The 19433-nt window shown below is 35.9% G+C and overlaps 1 protein-coding gene across 2 annotated transcripts; it reads left to right on the top strand.

The window, feature by feature from the left end:
• The first annotated feature begins 5433 nt into the window (after positions 1-5433).
• Positions 5434-17972, top strand: LOC140170388 (cell adhesion molecule 2-like). Of its 2 annotated transcripts, none has more exons than XM_072193767.1 (8): positions 5434-5939; positions 6447-6758; positions 7929-8264; positions 9186-9431; positions 10307-10369; positions 14772-14882; positions 15252-15273; positions 17342-17972. In XM_072193767.1, the coding sequence occupies exons 1-8, from the start codon at positions 5882-5884 to the stop codon at positions 17703-17705; spliced, it is 1512 nt and encodes a 503-aa protein (XP_072049868.1). In that variant the 5' UTR covers positions 5434-5881; the 3' UTR covers positions 17706-17972. The 2 variants fall into 2 exon arrangements, with proteins under 2 accessions (XP_072049868.1, XP_072049867.1); XM_072193766.1 differs by having other exon boundaries at positions 14769-14882.
• The last annotated feature ends 1461 nt before the right edge of the window (positions 17973-19433 follow it).

The following is a 19433-nucleotide window of genomic DNA, read 5'->3' as shown; positions in this document are numbered from 1 at the left end:
GTGTAGTACCACCTTAAGGGGGTTCTACCCCCTTGGCAAATTGTGTGCCTATTTTTGCATTTTTCTAAAAAATTATAACACATTGGTCACAAGTTCAATATGTATATTATAGGGGCAAGGACTACAACTACTGTACTGAAAATTCAGCAACTCAAAGCAAGTAGTTATTGATTTATTGATCAAATATTGGTTTTCCCTCATTTTTGACTGTAACTCCACAATTGTTGTCTGTGCTGAAATAAAATTTTCAGTGCAGTAGTTGTAGTCCTTGCCCCTATAATATACATATCTTACTTATCCCCAATGCGCTATAATTTTGGAGAAAACTGCAAAAATAGGCACAGAATTGGGTAGGGGTGTAGTACCCCCTTAAGCGCTTTTATAATAAAACAGTTATATTCGCCAACACATGGATGGATATATATAATGGACGATATATGCACTGGAGTGAAATGTTAATTTTCTCTGTTTTACCCTATTTGTTAGGCCCGAAATCCAAACAGGACATATCTGATAGTGAATACCAACAATATTTGGGAAAAAATAAACTCTATTTTTAATGTTTTAATATGTTCATCATTATCATGTGAACAGTTTAAGCCTTTTAACTTCAGCAATTGAAAACACGAAATAAATACAAAGCACGCAGACAGGCAGCGGTCAAAATACCAACTTAGTATGTCACATTTTTGTTAATAAAGTAAGGACTCAAATAAAATATGTAACTGTCAAAGTTAAATTCATACTTTTTGTGGTATGGAAAGCAATCAAGCAAACAAACAAAACAAGACCTAGAAACATACTAAATACTCGCAATATTAACGATGACGGCGGTAAAAAGTACTTTATTAAAGGCCCATTCAGTGATCTCAGCAAAATATTTTTAAAAAAATGTGTATAAATTGCTTAAAAGTGAAGAATATGTCGTTAACATTGGCATTAGGTATTTTTTTGCAAAAAACGAGGAAAACAGCAGTCATGGCAGTATTGACAAAGTTAAAGCCGCATTCAAATACATGTAGCTAGATTCGTGTAAAATATCCTATTTTATCTTTTAATACACTTCTTTCGGCTTAACCACTAGCAGGCTATGTTAGCACATCTATGCTATTAGAAAAGGTGCAAAAAAACTGAATTTTGATGATTTTTACCAGTCCGAACGATTAAATCACTGAATAGGCCTTTAAGGAGCGAAAATAATATTTGTAAATTAATGGGACATCTGACTTGGGTATTTCACGCTACGTAGCCTGTGACTATAGGATAACATGTTGCAGATACAAGGACTCACTTGAATTATTAAACATATGACTTGTCTTGCCTACTTATATTAAAAATTAATATGATAAATGAAGTAGAAATGGCTGGTGTTAAATGACAGAATGACATTCATTTCATTCAACAGCATTGGGCTATTCCTAGGGGCGTAGCCAGAGGGAATAACCAATAGCCAATCGCCAAAGGCAAAAGCAAAAAGTCCACTTTGCGAGGGTTACAGGTGAGAGGAAAAAAACATGTTTTTATGGTTTTCCGGTCAAAAAGTCAAAATGTGTCTATTTGCGAACATAGCAAAAAAAAAAAAAAAAAAAAAATAGGATCTTTATGTTGTCTTAGTAAAAAAAAGTCCAACATTCTGCGCACAGGTCCACTTTTGGGAACAAATATCCACTTTTTCAAAGTCCGACCACCCCCAAAATAAATCTTAGCTACGCCCCAGACTATTCCAGTTGAAATCCAGTTGATTAAATGTTATCTATTCCAGCTCTAGCAACACCTCATTAATTTCCCTGTGCCTCTGGATGCATTGAAATGGGAATTAGCATTTCACTTTGAAAAACCAATGTAAGAGGAGTGCAGTGCTAGTTTTCATGCCCCTCCAGTAAAAATGCCTAATCCTACCCAGGAAAAATGCACGAGGTGTCACTGGAGCTGGAATAGACAATAATAAAATTAATCTTCTTAACTCTAGCAAGCATTGAACCATGAAGGAGATCTCTGGAAATGTAGGCCTTTTTTTAATTATTCATGCTCGGTGGATCACAACTTAATGATAGTGAGCATGTTACATTCTCGCCTTGTTTGTTCGAGAAATAATATTTAATAATAAAGTCGATCGAGACTTGTTTTAATCAACATGTGAGATACACTGTTTGCTTTGAATTTAATTTTCTCGGTCAAGTAAAAAAACATTATATGCTTTTTCACTAATAGTGTTTGGATATACCCGTTTAAAAAAATCCAGTGTTAAAATTAGGCATGAAATTGAAGACATGAGCGCAAGAAGACCGTAAGTCCACTTGGCCCCTCAACATTTATATACTAAAGTTACGTATAGTTTCAGGATGAAAACATCATGAAAGGTTGTGAGAGATTTGTTTTGGCCCTGAACATGTATAAAACATTACCAAACTATACGAAACTATACGCAACTTTAGTGTATACATGTTCAGGGGCCAAGTGGACTTACGGTCTTCTTGTGCTCAGGTCTTCAATTGTGTCTTGATTTTTACAGACCAGTACCTGCCCGTGAACCTTTTTTAGGTTAACCTTTTTAGAGTTCCAAACTAATGAAGTTCGCTGAAGAAAGATTTTTCCCAAAATAAGGCACATCGTACGGGTTTGTATTAAAGTTTTGTCAGAAGTTCCGTGTTTTTTTTATTTCACCATTTTTCACTTCCGACTGCCAACATGCCCAAACTCAGTACTTATTTTATTTCAACAAGCAGAAATAATCGATATTTCATTTGTGGCATGCAGCAGACTTGTAGTACCCGTACCCGTACTCGTATCCATACCCGTACTCGAGTCCCAATTTCCAGACCCGTACCCTTACTCATGCCCTATTTTGACTTCGGACCCGCACCCGTACCCGTACTCATGGACTGGGACCCGTACCCGTACCCGTACTCATGGCCTGGGACCCGTACCCGTACTCATGGCATGGGACGCGTAACCGTACCTGTACTCATGGTCCGGGACCCGTACCCTACCCATGGGTACGGGTACCATACAGTACATGTCTACACTAATGCAGGAAAGTGAGAATAGAATACTCTCACTTCCCAGATATGATGTATGTTAACTCCACTCATGAAACCCACTGTGAATCTGATGGTCATAATCAAAGCAAAAAACATAAATGTATGGCAGATAAACCAGAGAAAAAACTCCTATGTATGTCACCTGCATATGCGGGGACTTGAACCACAGACCTCTGGCTATAAGGGTTACGGAGCGAGCGCTAGTTAGCTACACAGACTGTACCTGATAAACATGACTCAAGTCTGGTATACTTATGGATATGAGCAGTTGGGGTAAACAGTACGAACAACACATAACACACCAGCCTATTAAATGTATATAGTTATGTTTTCATTGTAATTTCATGTTTAATTGTGCTAGTCTGCGATTCTTCTTACTGTGCCCTGTTTATTTAAGTTCTACGCGAGATTCACAAGATTTTCCAATTGCGCTTGAGCTTACCTATATCACTTTTCCAAAATGCTCTCACTGGTCAGGTGAGTAGAGCTTATTTATATTATGAAATCATTTGATTGGCAAGAATGAAGATGGTCATTTTTTAAGTCTTATATAGTTGGATGATGAGGATGAAGATGAATTTGGTTACCTCTTCATACTGCAGTTACTGTTCATTTTCCTATACACAGTGCTCTCACCATTGAGGTGTGACCTCTACAAACTCTGGCTACAAACAGTGTATGTTAGAGGTATAGGGCATTTCTTAGTTAACGTCACTGTGTGAAAAACAACCGGCCAATATTTATTGTACGCTCTGAAATTCTAGGAAATATGGTTTTGTAACATGTCCTAACGTTTTAGCTAATTTAGATATTTGGGCACGGCATGGCCTGCAAAATTCCCTGTGTAAATCGAATGCAACTTTTAGTGACTATCACTAACTTGTAGACCGCTCTCCTCCGAAGGGCATTAAAGCTAAACCACTTGACGGTTATTTTTTGTACTTGCTGTCAAATGGTAAATCAAGAATAATGTATACATGACATGTAGGCTAAAAACTGAGTATGTGGGCAGGGGCGTAGCCAGCTTTCTTGGTCCGTGAAAAATAATTTCACGGGCACAGCTGAAAAAAAATTGCAGTTGCAACATGAAATTTTTGTTTTTAGAGAGACTGTTTTAGAGCTTCCAAAAAAGGCTTTATTTGGGCGATATGCACGCGTAGCGCGCAATAAATTTTGAATTTGACACTATTTTTGCCCATGATCGAGACGAAATTTGCTTTATTGTGACAATGTGCGCGCGCAGCGTGCAAAATTTTTTTGTATTTTACACTATTTTGGCCCATGATCGGGGTGAATTTTGATGAAAAAGGGGCTCCTTGCCCTTTTTCTTTTCCTTTGCCCTTTGGTCAGAGGGCACTTTTTCTTTCATTTTTTTGTCAGGGGGCAGTCTACCCCCAACAACGCCCCACCCCGCCCGCTGGCTACTCTACTGTATGTGGGCCATCTGAAAATGTTCGTACCTCCCTGATATGTAAATGACAGATAACAGCAAAAACAGCTCACATATCTGTCCATAACTTTGGTCAGTGCAGCGAGCCAGGGGATTTCAAGTGGGTGATTATTGATTGGCAAGTGCCATATTTGGGCATAAGTGCCGTCCACCATTCAATGTGGAGGATAGACTAAACTTTATCGATTGATTTTGCTGTTAACTAGGTTTAAGTACTGCGAAGGTCGAATCTTGTTTGCTGTGCAGTATAACTGCACTATGTTTGATTGGATACAGTTAGATAGAGCAACCACATCATATTATTGTGCTCTCTCGCTGTATCCAGGGAGTTGCCAAAAGTAGACATGAAGCCCCAAAATTACAAAAGTTTCTCTAAAGATGAGTAAAACACTGAAAACCAAAAGAAATAAATTTAGGAATTATTTTAAAGCAAATTTTATTAAATTACGCGCCGCATATATCCTGGTCTATGGCCTAAGACGGCAAATGACATCCGCCATCTATAGTGATAAGGCTATTCCGATTTATTGCAATCAGAATGCCTTCCATCAATAGAGGGCAGCCGTTCGTAATTCAGTCAATAGATAAATATTTTAAAAAAACGATGTGAAATGCCGCATTTTTTGCAGTATACTACATTTTAGACGAGTCAATTAAAGTAAAATAATGGGTGCACCTAGACTAAATTGGAACACCAAAGTTTTTGCTTGCTAGTGACTCTAAACAACTTCCTGAACAACATCCAAAACGGACAACAAGGACATAGGGAAAAAATGTCGAATATTTGTCAAGATATTGTATTAACATAGACTACACAGTATTGTGACGGAACCTGACCAAGAACGAAACCGTTATTACTTCCCTTTGTGTAACAAACATTGATATCTTACACTCTGATCACTATTAAATTGACATTTTTGATATTTTATTGCAAATAGCTATGATAAGCCGCATAGCCGTTGAGATTTTGTAGAATCTGTTTCGGTTTTCTGGATGGATTCTTCTTCTTTTTCTTCTGCTTTCAAATGACAGCCTAAATTACTCATAAGAGTCACAAAAATACATCAGTTTCCACATTGTTTTGCGAGGTTTTCACTTGCTTAAATCATTCGCTCTCATTTTTACAGTCAAAAGACCGACTGATTTTACATAATGCAGCTGTGACAGGGCCCCAAGTTCAAATGTCGCTCGGTCGAGGAACAGGATCTTTTCGTCGCCTTCTCGTGATTTATTTTAACCCGCCTATGTGGCACTGAACAAAGTATACATTTGACATTGGTCATGATTGTTGACTTCAGTGATGATTATGTTGCGTTAGAAATAATGATCTCTGCCTTCGTATATTTACTTACATGTTTGTACATATCTTCATGATTATAGAGTTACAACTATGGGTATCAATGACATCCTTCAGTTTATTATCTTAACTACACTCGTCTTTGGAAAAGGTAAATGCATATTCACAAAACATCTTCCTCTAACAATATTCTAATATTGCTCATTTTAAAATCCAAAAACTTAGTCCAAACTAAGATAAAATAGTTGAAATCAACCAAGTGAAGGCTACACGACGTATTGTTGGCCAAAAAAGAAAAAATCGATTTTCATTATTTAAATCAATGTATTATTGAAAAATAACACTTTGATGTTTTGCAAAAGTAAATCATATAGTTTGAAAACGTGCCTGGTTTATTGTTGTTAATTAATGTACGTTTTACAAAAGTGTTGTTGTTTCAGTCCTCCTTACAACATAACTCAAAGAATCACAGGACCTACAAAAGTATATTGTGATATTTGAATTCTTCTACACGCTCGCTATGAAATGATCAATGCAATATTTGCCAAGATGCTGTGAACTACCAAATCGCAATAGTAACTGTTGCTGCTAACCTTAATCTTGTGAATAACAGTTGAAGATATCTTCTCTTAATATGTTTTCTTAACTGCGTTTTAAGGTAAAACGTTCATTGGACCAAGTCCTGACAAAGAAGCTGTGTTGATAGGATCGAATCACACTTTGATATGTAGAAGGGAAAGCTCCACTGGAACAATAGGATGGGATGAGGCTTTAAGCGTGCGAAGAAGAGCCACTTTATTTTATAATGAAACGAGGGAAGACAGAAACTCGAAATATGACAATTTTAGATTGGACAATGCAAACTTGTATGATCTTATCATAACAGATATACAAATTGAAGATGAAGGTATTTATGTATGTCGTCATTTGAAATTATCACGCGAACTATATGCAACAAGGACAGTGGAAGGTAAGGATATAGGTGAACTATAAAAATATTATTTATTACCGAATATGTTAATATTCAATGTGGACCCTGATCATCAGTGTACTTCGGTTATATCTATAAATGCGCTTTTATAAATACGCACGTGACCCATGGGCACGACATACCAAGACCAGCAAGCGTGACCAAATCCTCATGCTTTGACCACTGTACAGAAAGGGATAGGAACTCTGTAAATAAATATCATCAAATTTAGGGATTAATTGAATTGCAAAATTATTACACATTTTGCAATTCCGAATTTGTAATATGTTATCAAAAACAACATTTTGAAAGTATTTGAAGACAGAAAAAAAAAATTCAACGACGGAAACGTTTACAATATAATCACAAAGTTGAACAAAATATACAATTTTGCTGCACAGCAGTCTCATGTTGTTCCGCCTTTGCATTCAAATGTATAGAAAGAGCACTCGCTATGTAGAAGGTCACTTCGAGACTTACTGTCTATAACCTGTTATGGCAGCGGGGAGGTGGTCACGTGCGAATTTATAAAAGCGCATTTATAGATATAACCGAAGTACACTGATCATGCTGATGAAGTAAGTAGATGAAATCTTTTATTCGATATGGTGACATGTAAAATGGTGTATAAGATTGTCAAAATGGTGCACAACTGAATGTCATTTGTTGAACATGTTAAATAAAAAATGTAAATATTTATATAGCGCTTTATGACGTAAACAACCCCAAAGAGCTTTACATTTATTCCGCCGTCATTAAAATATGTCGGAACCACGTTTGCTGCCTACAAATGGCGCAGGGTTCATCTGCGGTACAACAACTGTGACTACCCCTAACAGCTTCCCATTGCACCTGGGTGGGGTGAGACAAGTAAGGCAAAGCGCCTTGCCTAAGAGCGCAACACGGTGGCGGAACGGGGAGTCGAACCCGCACAAGTCGAGCAAGCTCTAGGATTATCATGATTATGAGTCCAAGGCCGTAACAATTGAGCCACCGTGTCCTTAAAAGACTATAGTTAAATATATGATTATATAAGATCAGATATTTGTTAGGTGTTTTGATGATACGACAGGAGAAAAGGGCTCTTTACGCCACCGAAAAGCAGGTCCAGCTATAGTTGAGGCTAATCACAAATCTTTTGTATAAGTATTCATTTCAACTTATTTTCAGTACCCGTCGTGTCGTGTAAAATAAGTACACATGGAGCTGATGCGACCGTGGTGACGCTAACAGAGGGCCAGCTGATTGAAATAACGTGTACAGTAACAAGATCCAGACCAGCCGTAGATATATGGTGGTATCATCGAACACAGCACGGATCAGAAATTAGAATTATATCAGGTGTTAGTCAAAGTAACACATCTAATGGTGATGGGACATTTGATACTGTCAGCAATTTGCAATATAATGCAAGTAAAGAATACAACAAAGGACAATTAAGATGTGTAACAACTGGACAAGAAGTAGCAGCGAGCAAAGAAGATGTAGTTACATTGAATATTCAGTGTAAGTAATTAAACTATTACTCTCTATAAAGGTGGGTGAACAGATTGGCAGCCTTATTCCCGCACTTTTCGCTGAAAGCAAGATTTGAAGAAAACTCATAATTGTAGATATGAAGAAAACTCATAATTGTAGACATGTTTCCTTTACATGGGAAAAGGCTGACGGGGCGTTGGGTTATACATGTATGGTTTTGGTTTCTAATATCTAAATCGTTGAAACAAATTTTGTTGAAAGATTTCAATGTAAGGTAGGAAACGATAAGACAATATCGGTCCACCCACCTTTCATAAAAACGACGATTGCCTTTATGCTATTGTTTTTATTTGAATAGTTTGCTTCCAAAAGGCGCTAAATCCAATAGCTGCCTTGTGTCACATTTTTTGGTATATTTTAACATTTTAAGTCTAAATGACATTTAACGAGTGAATGGTTATGTTTGTAACTCTAGCTTATATTCTAACTATTTTCAACATAATTTTGTCCGCTAAAAATTCTCCAATGCAAAGTTTTAAAACGGCCGCCATTGGATTTAGCTCCTTTGGGAAGTTAAAGAGATTTGCTATTATTTTTTAAAGAAATTGCTATCATTATTCTAGTGGTTCAATGTTACTTCCTACTCTTTGGAATATCTTCAAATTATTGATATTCTACTTGAAACAGATTAAACCTGCCTCTGTTAATAATAAAATGAGGTTAATAAACAGTATCTCCTCCCCTGCACGCACATCTCCTCCACACGTGCACTTACGCTACGCGTGTGGACACCCACACCACACTCACAGCAAAACAAATTCTACCCACACACCCAACATACACCACGTACACTAACATAACCATCAATATCAAAACTATACACAACATCACTGCTTAGGTAAAGAATCTTCTATCATGTATAATGTCAATTTTTACATGTTCAAATAGATCATCCGAATGTCCTGGTAAAATATGATGATTCCACAATTTTCTGTACATCGGACGCTAACCCGGAAGTGAACCAGTATGTCATTGTAGTATCTACTACAGACCATGAATATGGTATTATTCCAACGTGCAGAGGTAACAACTGCATCTTTCCGCATGAAGTAGAGATTGGAACTCGTATTTGGTGTAATGCAACCAACAAGATAGGAAGCGGAAATGCTGAGGCGGATATAGCCGCTTTTGAAGGTGAACCACTAAGATTGAGGTCTATATCCCTTAGAGAATAATTTCATTTTAATGGTCATTTTGTAATGATCGGCCTTACCCCGGATAAGGTGGCCTGTTAATATCTAAATCACTATTTTCAAATGTTAAAATTGTTCTTTGAGGTGCCAAGCTTGAGCAGTGTCGACTTTGTATTATTTTATTGTCCACCTTGCGTCACAAATCAGATTATTATTGTTTTGAATTTGCTTTATTTGATTTACATTCTGAAAGATACTTAAAAAAATTATCATAATAATCGTTTCCTTAAGAAACCGTTTTACTTTCCGTTAACATTAAGATCTAATGATGTAAATAGTTAAACTATGTCTTGTAAATCAACTCGTCATTGTACTTAGTAGAGGGCGCTATTGGGTGATTTTTGATTCAGCATCTAGTTTTCCTACATTACTGGAACCAATGTTTTTGGCAGCCTTACACCTCAAAGAATCAAACTAGAATTGGTTCCATCTTTTTCTATGCTCAAATACTTCCCACGAGGGGTCGAAGGTCATAATGGGACCAAAAGTTAATATCTGTTCTATCATGTTATAATATACCTCAAATTGTTACTCTTAATGCTAGGAATAAAAAAGTCAATTGTCATTTTGCACTAGGGTGCTTAGTTCAGGAGTTATAGAGTAAATATGGTCAAATGTCAAATACTAGTATCTCATGCACAGACGCCACATTTTCAAATTGCACCGTTTCAATCGACTTGTTTCTTAAATTACCCCTCTCGGCAAACCAAATAGGAAACTAATTTATTTTAGAAATTGATAACTCGACTAATGTAGGAATATAAAATCCCAAACACATAGCGCCTTGTACTAACTACTGTTTCTTCATTTTTAAAGTTGTGACAACCAATCCAATCTCCGCAATATTATCGCCAACAACGTGGAGCGCCGACATTAAAGGTATGCGCTCAATTTGCTTATATTCATTCATTCATTCATTCATTCATTCATTCATTCATTCATTCATTCATTCATTCATTCATTCATTCATTCATTCATTCATTCATTCATTCATCATTCATTCATTCATTCATTCATTCATTCATTCATTCATTCATTCATTCATTCATTCATTCATTCATTCATTCATTCATGCATTCATTCATTCATTCATTCATTCATTCATTCATCTTTATTTTATTGAAAGCAAACGCAAACATTGAATGAGGGGGTACTTGGAAGGCCGGATGGATTGAAATTTCAATACATGAACAACAACAACAAAATATACCCCTAAATGTCAACATACAGCCCATCACCCCTACACTGTCAAAACCAAATAGACTCTGTACCATATTAACTATATCAAAGATGGGTGACCTAATCGAGTCATTCAAATCCTCACTCAAGAAACATTTTTTCGAACTTGCTTATGAGCTGGATTAATTTGTAGTTTACTATGTTATTTTTTACTTCATGTATCTTGAAATGTACTATTGTTGATTGCATTTGTTCCTTGTTTCCATTTTTCCTGCTGGTATATTTTGTTTTGCTCTGTATGCGCCACGAGCGTTTATTGCGGATCTGCGCGCTTTACAAGTGTACATATTATTATTATTATTATCCCCCATATATTCCATTTAGATGTCATGAACGAAAAAGTAATAGACTCATCCCTAATCGTGGTATACCACACATTCTGATCGACAGCCTCATCCCCCATATATTCCATTTAGATGTCATGAACGAAAAAGTAATAGACTCATCCCCAATCGTGGTATACCACACATTCTGCTCTTTGGGTTGTTCTGAAACACGTTTTTATTTCTAATATCAAAACGGCTTGTACAGTTTACCTAAAAATTGGATTATTTTGGCACTGGTCTCAATACAAAACACAATGTGAAAACATCTGACCACCAACCTTTTAAAATAATAAGATACACAATGAAAATTACTTTAAGATAAAGAATATGAGATAAATCACTATCATTAAGAATAATATTATCTTTTACTTTGGTGTCTTAAAGGAGTATTTCGTGATCCTAGCATCCTCTTTTTATGACATTTTTCAGTACATATCCACGAAAAAAGCATATTCCCAAAATTTCAGTTGATTCCGATATTGCGTTTGCGAGTTATGCATGATTATGCGTATTACACTGCTCCATAGACAATACATTGTAATTTCGTTCTGGTGCACCAGAACGAAATTCAAATTTCACGATATCTTTGCTAAACGAATTAATCTGCAAGAAATATTTTGTACATAAACAATATGTAGCCAGAGGTTTCCAGTGATATAAAAATCCCAACTTGTTTTGAGAAAAGTGGGGGGATGAGGCTGTGGATCACGAAATGCCCTTTTAAGTGAATTCCACTTCATTGGGCATACTGTGTTTAAGGTTTTATGAGCGAAATTCTAGGAAGTTCTAGGAAATTCATAATCTTCATTAATTCTCTTGTTGTATTGCTGTAGAGTAGTACGTTGCATAACAAATAATTCAATTTAGGAAGGCTATACTGGAAGATGATTGGGAAAATGCTTTTAAATAAACGTAATTAATTCATGAACATAGGTATCATAAACATTAACTAATTTAAAGCAACATGAAATCAATAAATATCCTATGGAAATCATAAAACTCAAAATGTTTATATCTAACATACCCTGCACTGATATTACAATAAATTATATTATGCTGACTTTGCTGAGAAGAAATGGCCGAGGTAGGTTTCCATTAGAGGATGTGCAAAAACATATGAAAAGGTTTGGCTACACACAGAGATCTCTCATAAATGCATCTACGCACAGTTTCCACCTCGATACACCCGAGTACACAGATATTTCCAAGCACAGCAAGTCTAGCCTCTACTTAGTCTGTGATTATACTACACAGTTGAGTGCATAGCATCATAAGAACTGTGTGAGATCTAGTGGAAAATAGGCATCTTTGATTGGTTTTGTCAAAAACGACATATCCAAGCACAATTTTTGACCAAAATTTAGGTTTTAAAAGTCAAAACCTCAACTGTTATTTACAATATTTGTCAAATTTTATGTCATTAAATGAAAGAGCACACTTACATTGTCCATATACTAGCATCGTTTCAATGAACGATAGCCAATTCTCTTTAAATTGCAATTCTTGTGCAAAAAATTACTATATTCGCCTGTTTTGTCATACGGTTGTTAATTCAATGAACTATGACTTTGCTAAAGAGCGCTTACAAATTGATAAGGTGCTGAATTGTGGTAATCACAACCAGAAGTACACTCTCAGTAATAAGCCTTGATGTAACATTTTGATATAAAGAGTTTTGTCCTCTATATGAAACCCTAAAAAAGTTCTTATAAACTGAAATATCCATGCTTTAAAAGGTTCTGTAACCCTTTTTGCAGAACCATTTTTGGCCTTTAAAGAACCGTTTTGGTTCTTTTTACAGAACAGTTCTTAGAACCTTTTTAGAATCTTTTTAGAACCCTCTTATCCTATAGATCCTATAGAGCAGTGTTATGTTTCTGCTTCTCATATCAGAACCGCTGAATCAATACAACTGAACATTTGTAAACATATTGTTTAAGGGAAGTGGTATGAACGTTTGGACAGTATTTATTTTGGGACATTAGAGCCGGTACATCAGACATATCGAATTGCATTCTGAATACGAAGAATGTCCTTCTGATATCAAATAATTTTGATTTTTTGAAGTTCGCAATTTAATACACATTTTATGGCAAATCATTGAAATTTGATATTTTTGATTAAAAAAAAAATTAGGTCTTTTTGCGATAAAATCCATATCTTCAATATGAAAGGTCAAAATTTTCAATTGACCGTCGGCTTTTCCTCCCAGCTACATACACTTTAAGAATATATCATTCGATTTATATAATTTACTTCGAGGACTGTTATATATCAAACATTTGACAAATATCAAATTTTTATAATTTGTCACAAAATTTGTATTATACAGGGTGTATCAAAATGATTGGTACCGAAGACTTCTCATTTTTTGCCGAATTTTTTTATTATTTTTTGTGCCAGTTTGGGGTTAATTGTTTAAATATTTGTAATTATAGTAGTTTTATCTTCTCTAAGAATTATAGATCATAAAGATAGCACATTCTATTCAGAAGTTACATGATTCTAAAGGAAAGTAGGTGTTTTTACACTTTTCATCGTAAAGCTGGATCAGTAGCGCACCATTTTCAAAGCTGCAAATACCTTGTGAGGATGATATGTTGAAAATCATAGAAATGTTTAATATTTTCCTTGCCTATTTCTTCATTCATAATATATATATAAATGTTATAATCAATATTTATTGCTTGAGAGTAATATTATTGGCTTGAATAATTTAGGTGGGGTGAAAGAAGTTTGTGTATCAACACCATTCAGGGCGGTAATTTAAATTGTATTATTGAGATTACTAAGTAGATGGTGTGGCAGAATGGCTATAGACTGTAGACAGTGTAGGTTAGTTTAGACCTGGTAAAGGTTATTGGAATGGCTCCTCAGTATTCCACACTTCAGTGTGCATTCATAGTTAGGAATTACTGGTCGACACGAAGCTATAGAGAAGTGCAGAGAAGATTTAGGAGACAGTTTCTAAGAGCAAGGCAAATCCCATGCAAACATGCTATAACTTGCAATGCTTCAAAATTTGATATGGGCAGTTACAGAATGGACCCATCCCAGGTGTTAAGTTCTTTCAAGATAGGGCTTCACCTCACACTGCCAGAGTCGTAAGGCAGGGACTTAAGGAACTATCTTTCTAAAAGCATGTGTAAAGCAATTTTATGTTATGTATACTGCGGCGAGATATTGAAGAGTATGTATGCAATAAATGGTTTAAGCAGTGAACCTATTCATCTTGTCAAACCATGATTACGTCGATCTTCGTTTAAATGACAATAGCTTCCTGATGCATCAACCTATCAACTTCATATTAATAGATCAACAAGTTAACATATGCCCCTTTCTATTTATAGTACAAAAACTATATTAATTAGCAATTTTATATTTTTGATATATTTTTGAAAATGTCACATAGCCCGGTACCAATCATTTTGATACACCCTGTATTGTGATTTTCCAAAAAAAAATTTGATATCAGAAAGACATGCTTCGTATTCAAAATGCAATTCGATAGGTCTGAGGTGCTCTCATGTCCCACAAAAAATACTGTCGAAACGCAATAAACCATACAATAATGGTGCAGTTTTTGAGAAAATCTCAAAATACATTTTTACTAGATTGACTACAGGAATGTATAGTACAGTCTGTAGTGTCAAAATTCGGGCTTTATTACAGCAGTCCATCACTTAATTAAGTGTTATCATTGTTTTCAAAAGTAGCTTCTTGCCGAGTGTCAGGTTGGACTGTGACTGGGATCATCGTCGCTATCATGGTGCTGATTGGTGTGATTGTACTTGTACTTATTTGCATATTTGTGATGAAAATTAAAGGTGAGCTTAAACGCTAGGTCTATTATATATTACATTCGATTCATACTTAAATTAGGTGAAAATAAAAAGGGTACTTGGTCTATTTCCATGTATTCGTATTGCAATAGTATAGTCACTTCAAAGTTTCAGTTATTTGAGCTCGGGTAGTAATAAGGACAGACCTCATTCAGAACATCGTCTTATATTCTAATAATAAGTATAGTATATTTAATTTGTAATTCTAGTTTGTTATAAATTGCATTGTACGATTTTGTTATAATTTAGTTAACTAAAAACCAGTCACAGGCCAACCCAAGCGTTGTATCACACATTTAATGCGAATGTTTTATACGATCATAGTTTTCGTTCTTGTCCATTTTCTATTTATAGGACACAAGAAAAGTGATTCTACGTAAGTAAATTGACAATAAATTATAAAAAATATTATACTAAGATACTCGAGGAAAATGCCAGTGTGGCTGTGAAGTTGCGTACTAATGTAATGTTTTTACTTTTTGAATGTACACACTTCTGGTTGCTACCTAAAAGTAACACCAGAGGTGTGTACATTCAAAATCGGTCGGGCATCCTTAAGCCAATTGAGTTAATGAGGTCAAAGGTCACACAAGGGATTTCATTTTAGATGCTTCAATCAAGTTATAAAATATCACAAATTCTTCCTCGTGTCCCAAGGAGTAAAAAGGTCAATGGTCTTATATCTACAATGCCTAATTAATGCGATATAGGTTAACATAGGTCAAAGGGTAAAAACAGAATTGTACATGGGCAAATAGTCACAAATTACAGGTCTTGACAAAAGGAAATACAAAATGCATAGTGTGTCATATCTACAATGTCTAGATTTCGTGATTATGGCCTACCTGCCCTGTCAAAATTACATTATACTTTATGGATATATAGAATATAAAGATGACTTATCAGAAAATGCAAACTATACCTTTTTTGTATTATTTTCTAAAGACAAATAATGTGATACTATATAAATAAATTAAATTAGGAGAATTTAGACAATTTGACCCATGTGTATTATACCCTGCAACTTATTTTGACATATACCTCATAAATTAGGCATCCTTTACGCCCATGTGATATTACATTACTGGACATTTAAAAAATCCTCGTGTGTGACCTTTGACCTCAATCTGATCCGAATCTAAACTACATACCCTCATCTCGAAGTAAATAAGTTACATTAGTTGCATAAAGAGTTCTATGGATGAATAGAAGCGTTCTACGCATTGTTATACCTTATAGTAATGTGATCAATTAATTAAACAAGCTATGAAAATATTTCCATTGTGTGTATTTCAAATACGCGAAAAAAATAGGATCTGCTTTGTTTGTCATGCTGCAGAGAGCCCGTCATGATGCAGTCATGTCTACATTGAATTCATCTCGACCTTTGCAGGACTTAAACCCCATTAAAAGCTATTAAACAAAGATAACACTCATTGAAACAGCTCAACTGATTAAATCGGATCTTCTCTGCTTGTGCACATGTGTCTGTTTTACATGTGCGATATCGCAATAAAGCTGGTATTATAGCTTCAGTTGGGTAACCGATTATAAAGGAAACGCAAGGAAACAATGGTATGTGGACCTTTGTTCACGAAATGAGACAATGGCCTGCTTTTTGTTAACCAGCATTCTTGAAAATGAGCAACATAATGATTGTTGACTTAACACGGTTTGGAAATAATTTCTTCATATTTTTGGTGTTATCTGTCGTTTACATATCCTTCCTAAAACACAAAAGTGCGACCCTCTCCAAACACCTAAATTAGCTAAAAATTTAGGATATGTTACAAAACTATATTTTCTAGAATTTCATAGAATAGTGTAAATGTAGCTTGTACCGTTTTTTTGGCATCCTTCAGAACGGAGCGGTCCGTTACCAATATAGCTCAATATTTTCGGTCAAATCCCCATTCAATTAACACGGGGAGTTGGCTAGCTATGAGCTAGCTATGCTTTGCCCTCACTCATATTCTACGAAAGTGCGACCCCTTCTGAACATCTAACCTAGCTGTAATTTTAGGTCATGTTAGAGAAATATATTTGCTAGAAGTTTGGAGAATAGTTTAAATATTGGCCGGTTATTTTTCACACAGTGATGTTAACTAGGCAAATGCAATATACTTCTAACATACACTATTTGTAAAGGTCGCGCGTCAATGGTGAGAGCACTGTGTATTTTGTATAGGAAAACGGACAGTAACTGCAGTATGTGTCAAAAGAGCCAGAATGCTTTGTTGTATAATAGCCAATAGCTCAGTTTATCATTTAGGATTGGCAAATTTGCTCATGTTATCATATTTTGTATGTAATCAATTCGTATGTAATTGTGTGAGATATCAGAATGCCCTGCGACAATTTCACTATCCCTAGAACAATCGTTTTGTGCGCATATCATGTAAAATAAAACTCGCATTTTTATTTTGTTTTGTTCACATATCTAGTGATACAGGTACAGATGGACCCAATGCGCCACAATCTTACATGGAATTGGACTCAACATCTCGTGAACAAGAAGGAGCGTACGCAGAACCCCAAACTTACATGAAACTAGATTCAAAAACTCGGGAGAAAGAAGATGTTTATGAGCAACCCAAAATACCCAAGGGATTGGAGACGGAAGGTCAAGAAACTGAACCCAGGACTAGACACACAAGATGCACCACCTATGCTACCAAAACCAAGGCCCGACACATACACATTGTTGAACTCAGAAACTCGGGAGAAAGAGGAAGCATATCAAGAACCATTCCAAGGACAAGATGTGAAACTATCGACAAAGTACGAAGAGCTCATTACTATCGGTAAACCGGTACTGACGAAGGAGTCTGGTGAAGCTATTAACAAGACGGATTCGGAAAAATCCGATACCGCTGCACAGAAAAGCAATAATCCAATTTACCTAGAGTTGGAGTGATAGGAACATTATGTACTTTGAGTTAAATTAAAGGGACATACAATGATCTAATAGTTTGCTTATATGAATAATAATCATACATTAACGAAACAGATTATGTAAATCATCATGTAGGTCTCTGATTATCGTTTACAGGTCATTAGTCCAAATGGGTACAATTGTCACAAACCCCTCACGGAAGTATCCTGCGCTTCTCGAGCCACTTCCGGTCCTGCCGGGACTCGAACCCACGACCCTGGGTTTAAGAGGCGAGCGCGCTAGCGTATAGACCAAAAGAGGACTTCCCCGTCAGGTCTATATGACACTAACGTACTTATACCTCCGTGACATGCTCCCCCTCTTCGTAAGGCGCATCCTCGCGCCTTACTTCCTCTGTTTAAACTGGTCGTCCTTGATACAAGGCATACTCGGCCAGACTGGTCGTCCTTGATACAAGGAATACTCGGCCAGCCATTTTTGTGAACGCCTAACCCTTTCCGATGGGTGATCCTCCTGGTGTTAAGAAACACCAGGGACCACCGCTGCCACCATTTATGTCACAAACCCCTCACGGAAGTATCCTGCGCTTCTCGAGCCAATTCCGGTCCTGCCGGGACTCGAACCCACGACCCTGGGTTTAAGAGGCGAGCGCGCTAGCGTATAGACCAAAAGAGGACTTCCCCGTCAGGTCTATATGACACTAACGTACTTATACCTCCGTGACACAATCAACAAGGGTCGTTATGTACCCTAAAACCCTAACCTATCCTTATCCTAAACATTAACCCTAATAATAACCTTACCCTAACATTAATCTAACCGTAACCCTTTTCGGACTAGTGATTATTGGTCCCAATAACGCTGCCAGTAGTAAATGTATGTACTACCAAGTCGTGTGTAGGATCTACGATTTCTTTGAAAGGTGCGAACCTTCCCTGCATTTCCTACATTAAATCTCATCTGTATAATAGTTCCGTCTATGTATTGATTGCGCAAATTGTTCAAACAGTCCCCGTAGACGTAGACGTCGACGTCACGTCAATTCCGTACTATGAGCTGCCTCTCGAATAATTGCATAAAACTTAGCTTGTAGTAAGATCTTTGTCTAGTATTAAGGGATCTGGAATGAGCGTTTTGAGCGTTTCGACAGTATTTTTGTGGGACATGAGAGCACATCAGACATATCGAATTGCATTCTGAATACGAAGAATGTCTTTCTGATATCAAATAATTTTCATTTTTGAAATTCACGATATAATAAAAATTTTATGACAAATATTAAAATTTGATATTTTTCACATTTTTGATATATAAGTCCTCGAAGTAAATTTTATAAATTCAATGACATATTCTTAAAGTATATGTAGCTCGGAGGAAAAGCCGACGATCAATTGAAAATTTTTCATATTGAAGATATGGATTTTTTCCCCAAAAAAGACCTACTTTTTTGGTGTTTTGGGAAACAATTCTTCGATACGAAAGGTCAAAATTTTCAATTGATACATACACTTTAAGTATAAATCATCAGATTTATAAAGTTTACTTAAATATCAAAAATATCAATTTTTAATCATAAATCCATAAATGTGTATTACATTGCGAATTTTAAAAAAATCAAAAATTATTTGATATCAGAAAGA

Source organism: Amphiura filiformis, chromosome 14 (genome assembly GCF_039555335.1).
Source record: "Amphiura filiformis chromosome 14, Afil_fr2py, whole genome shotgun sequence".
NCBI lineage: Eukaryota > Metazoa > Echinodermata > Ophiuroidea > Amphilepidida > Amphiuridae > Amphiura > Amphiura filiformis.
The sequence above is the reverse complement of the archived record's forward strand: the minus strand, read 5'-3'. Positions and strand labels throughout refer to the sequence as shown.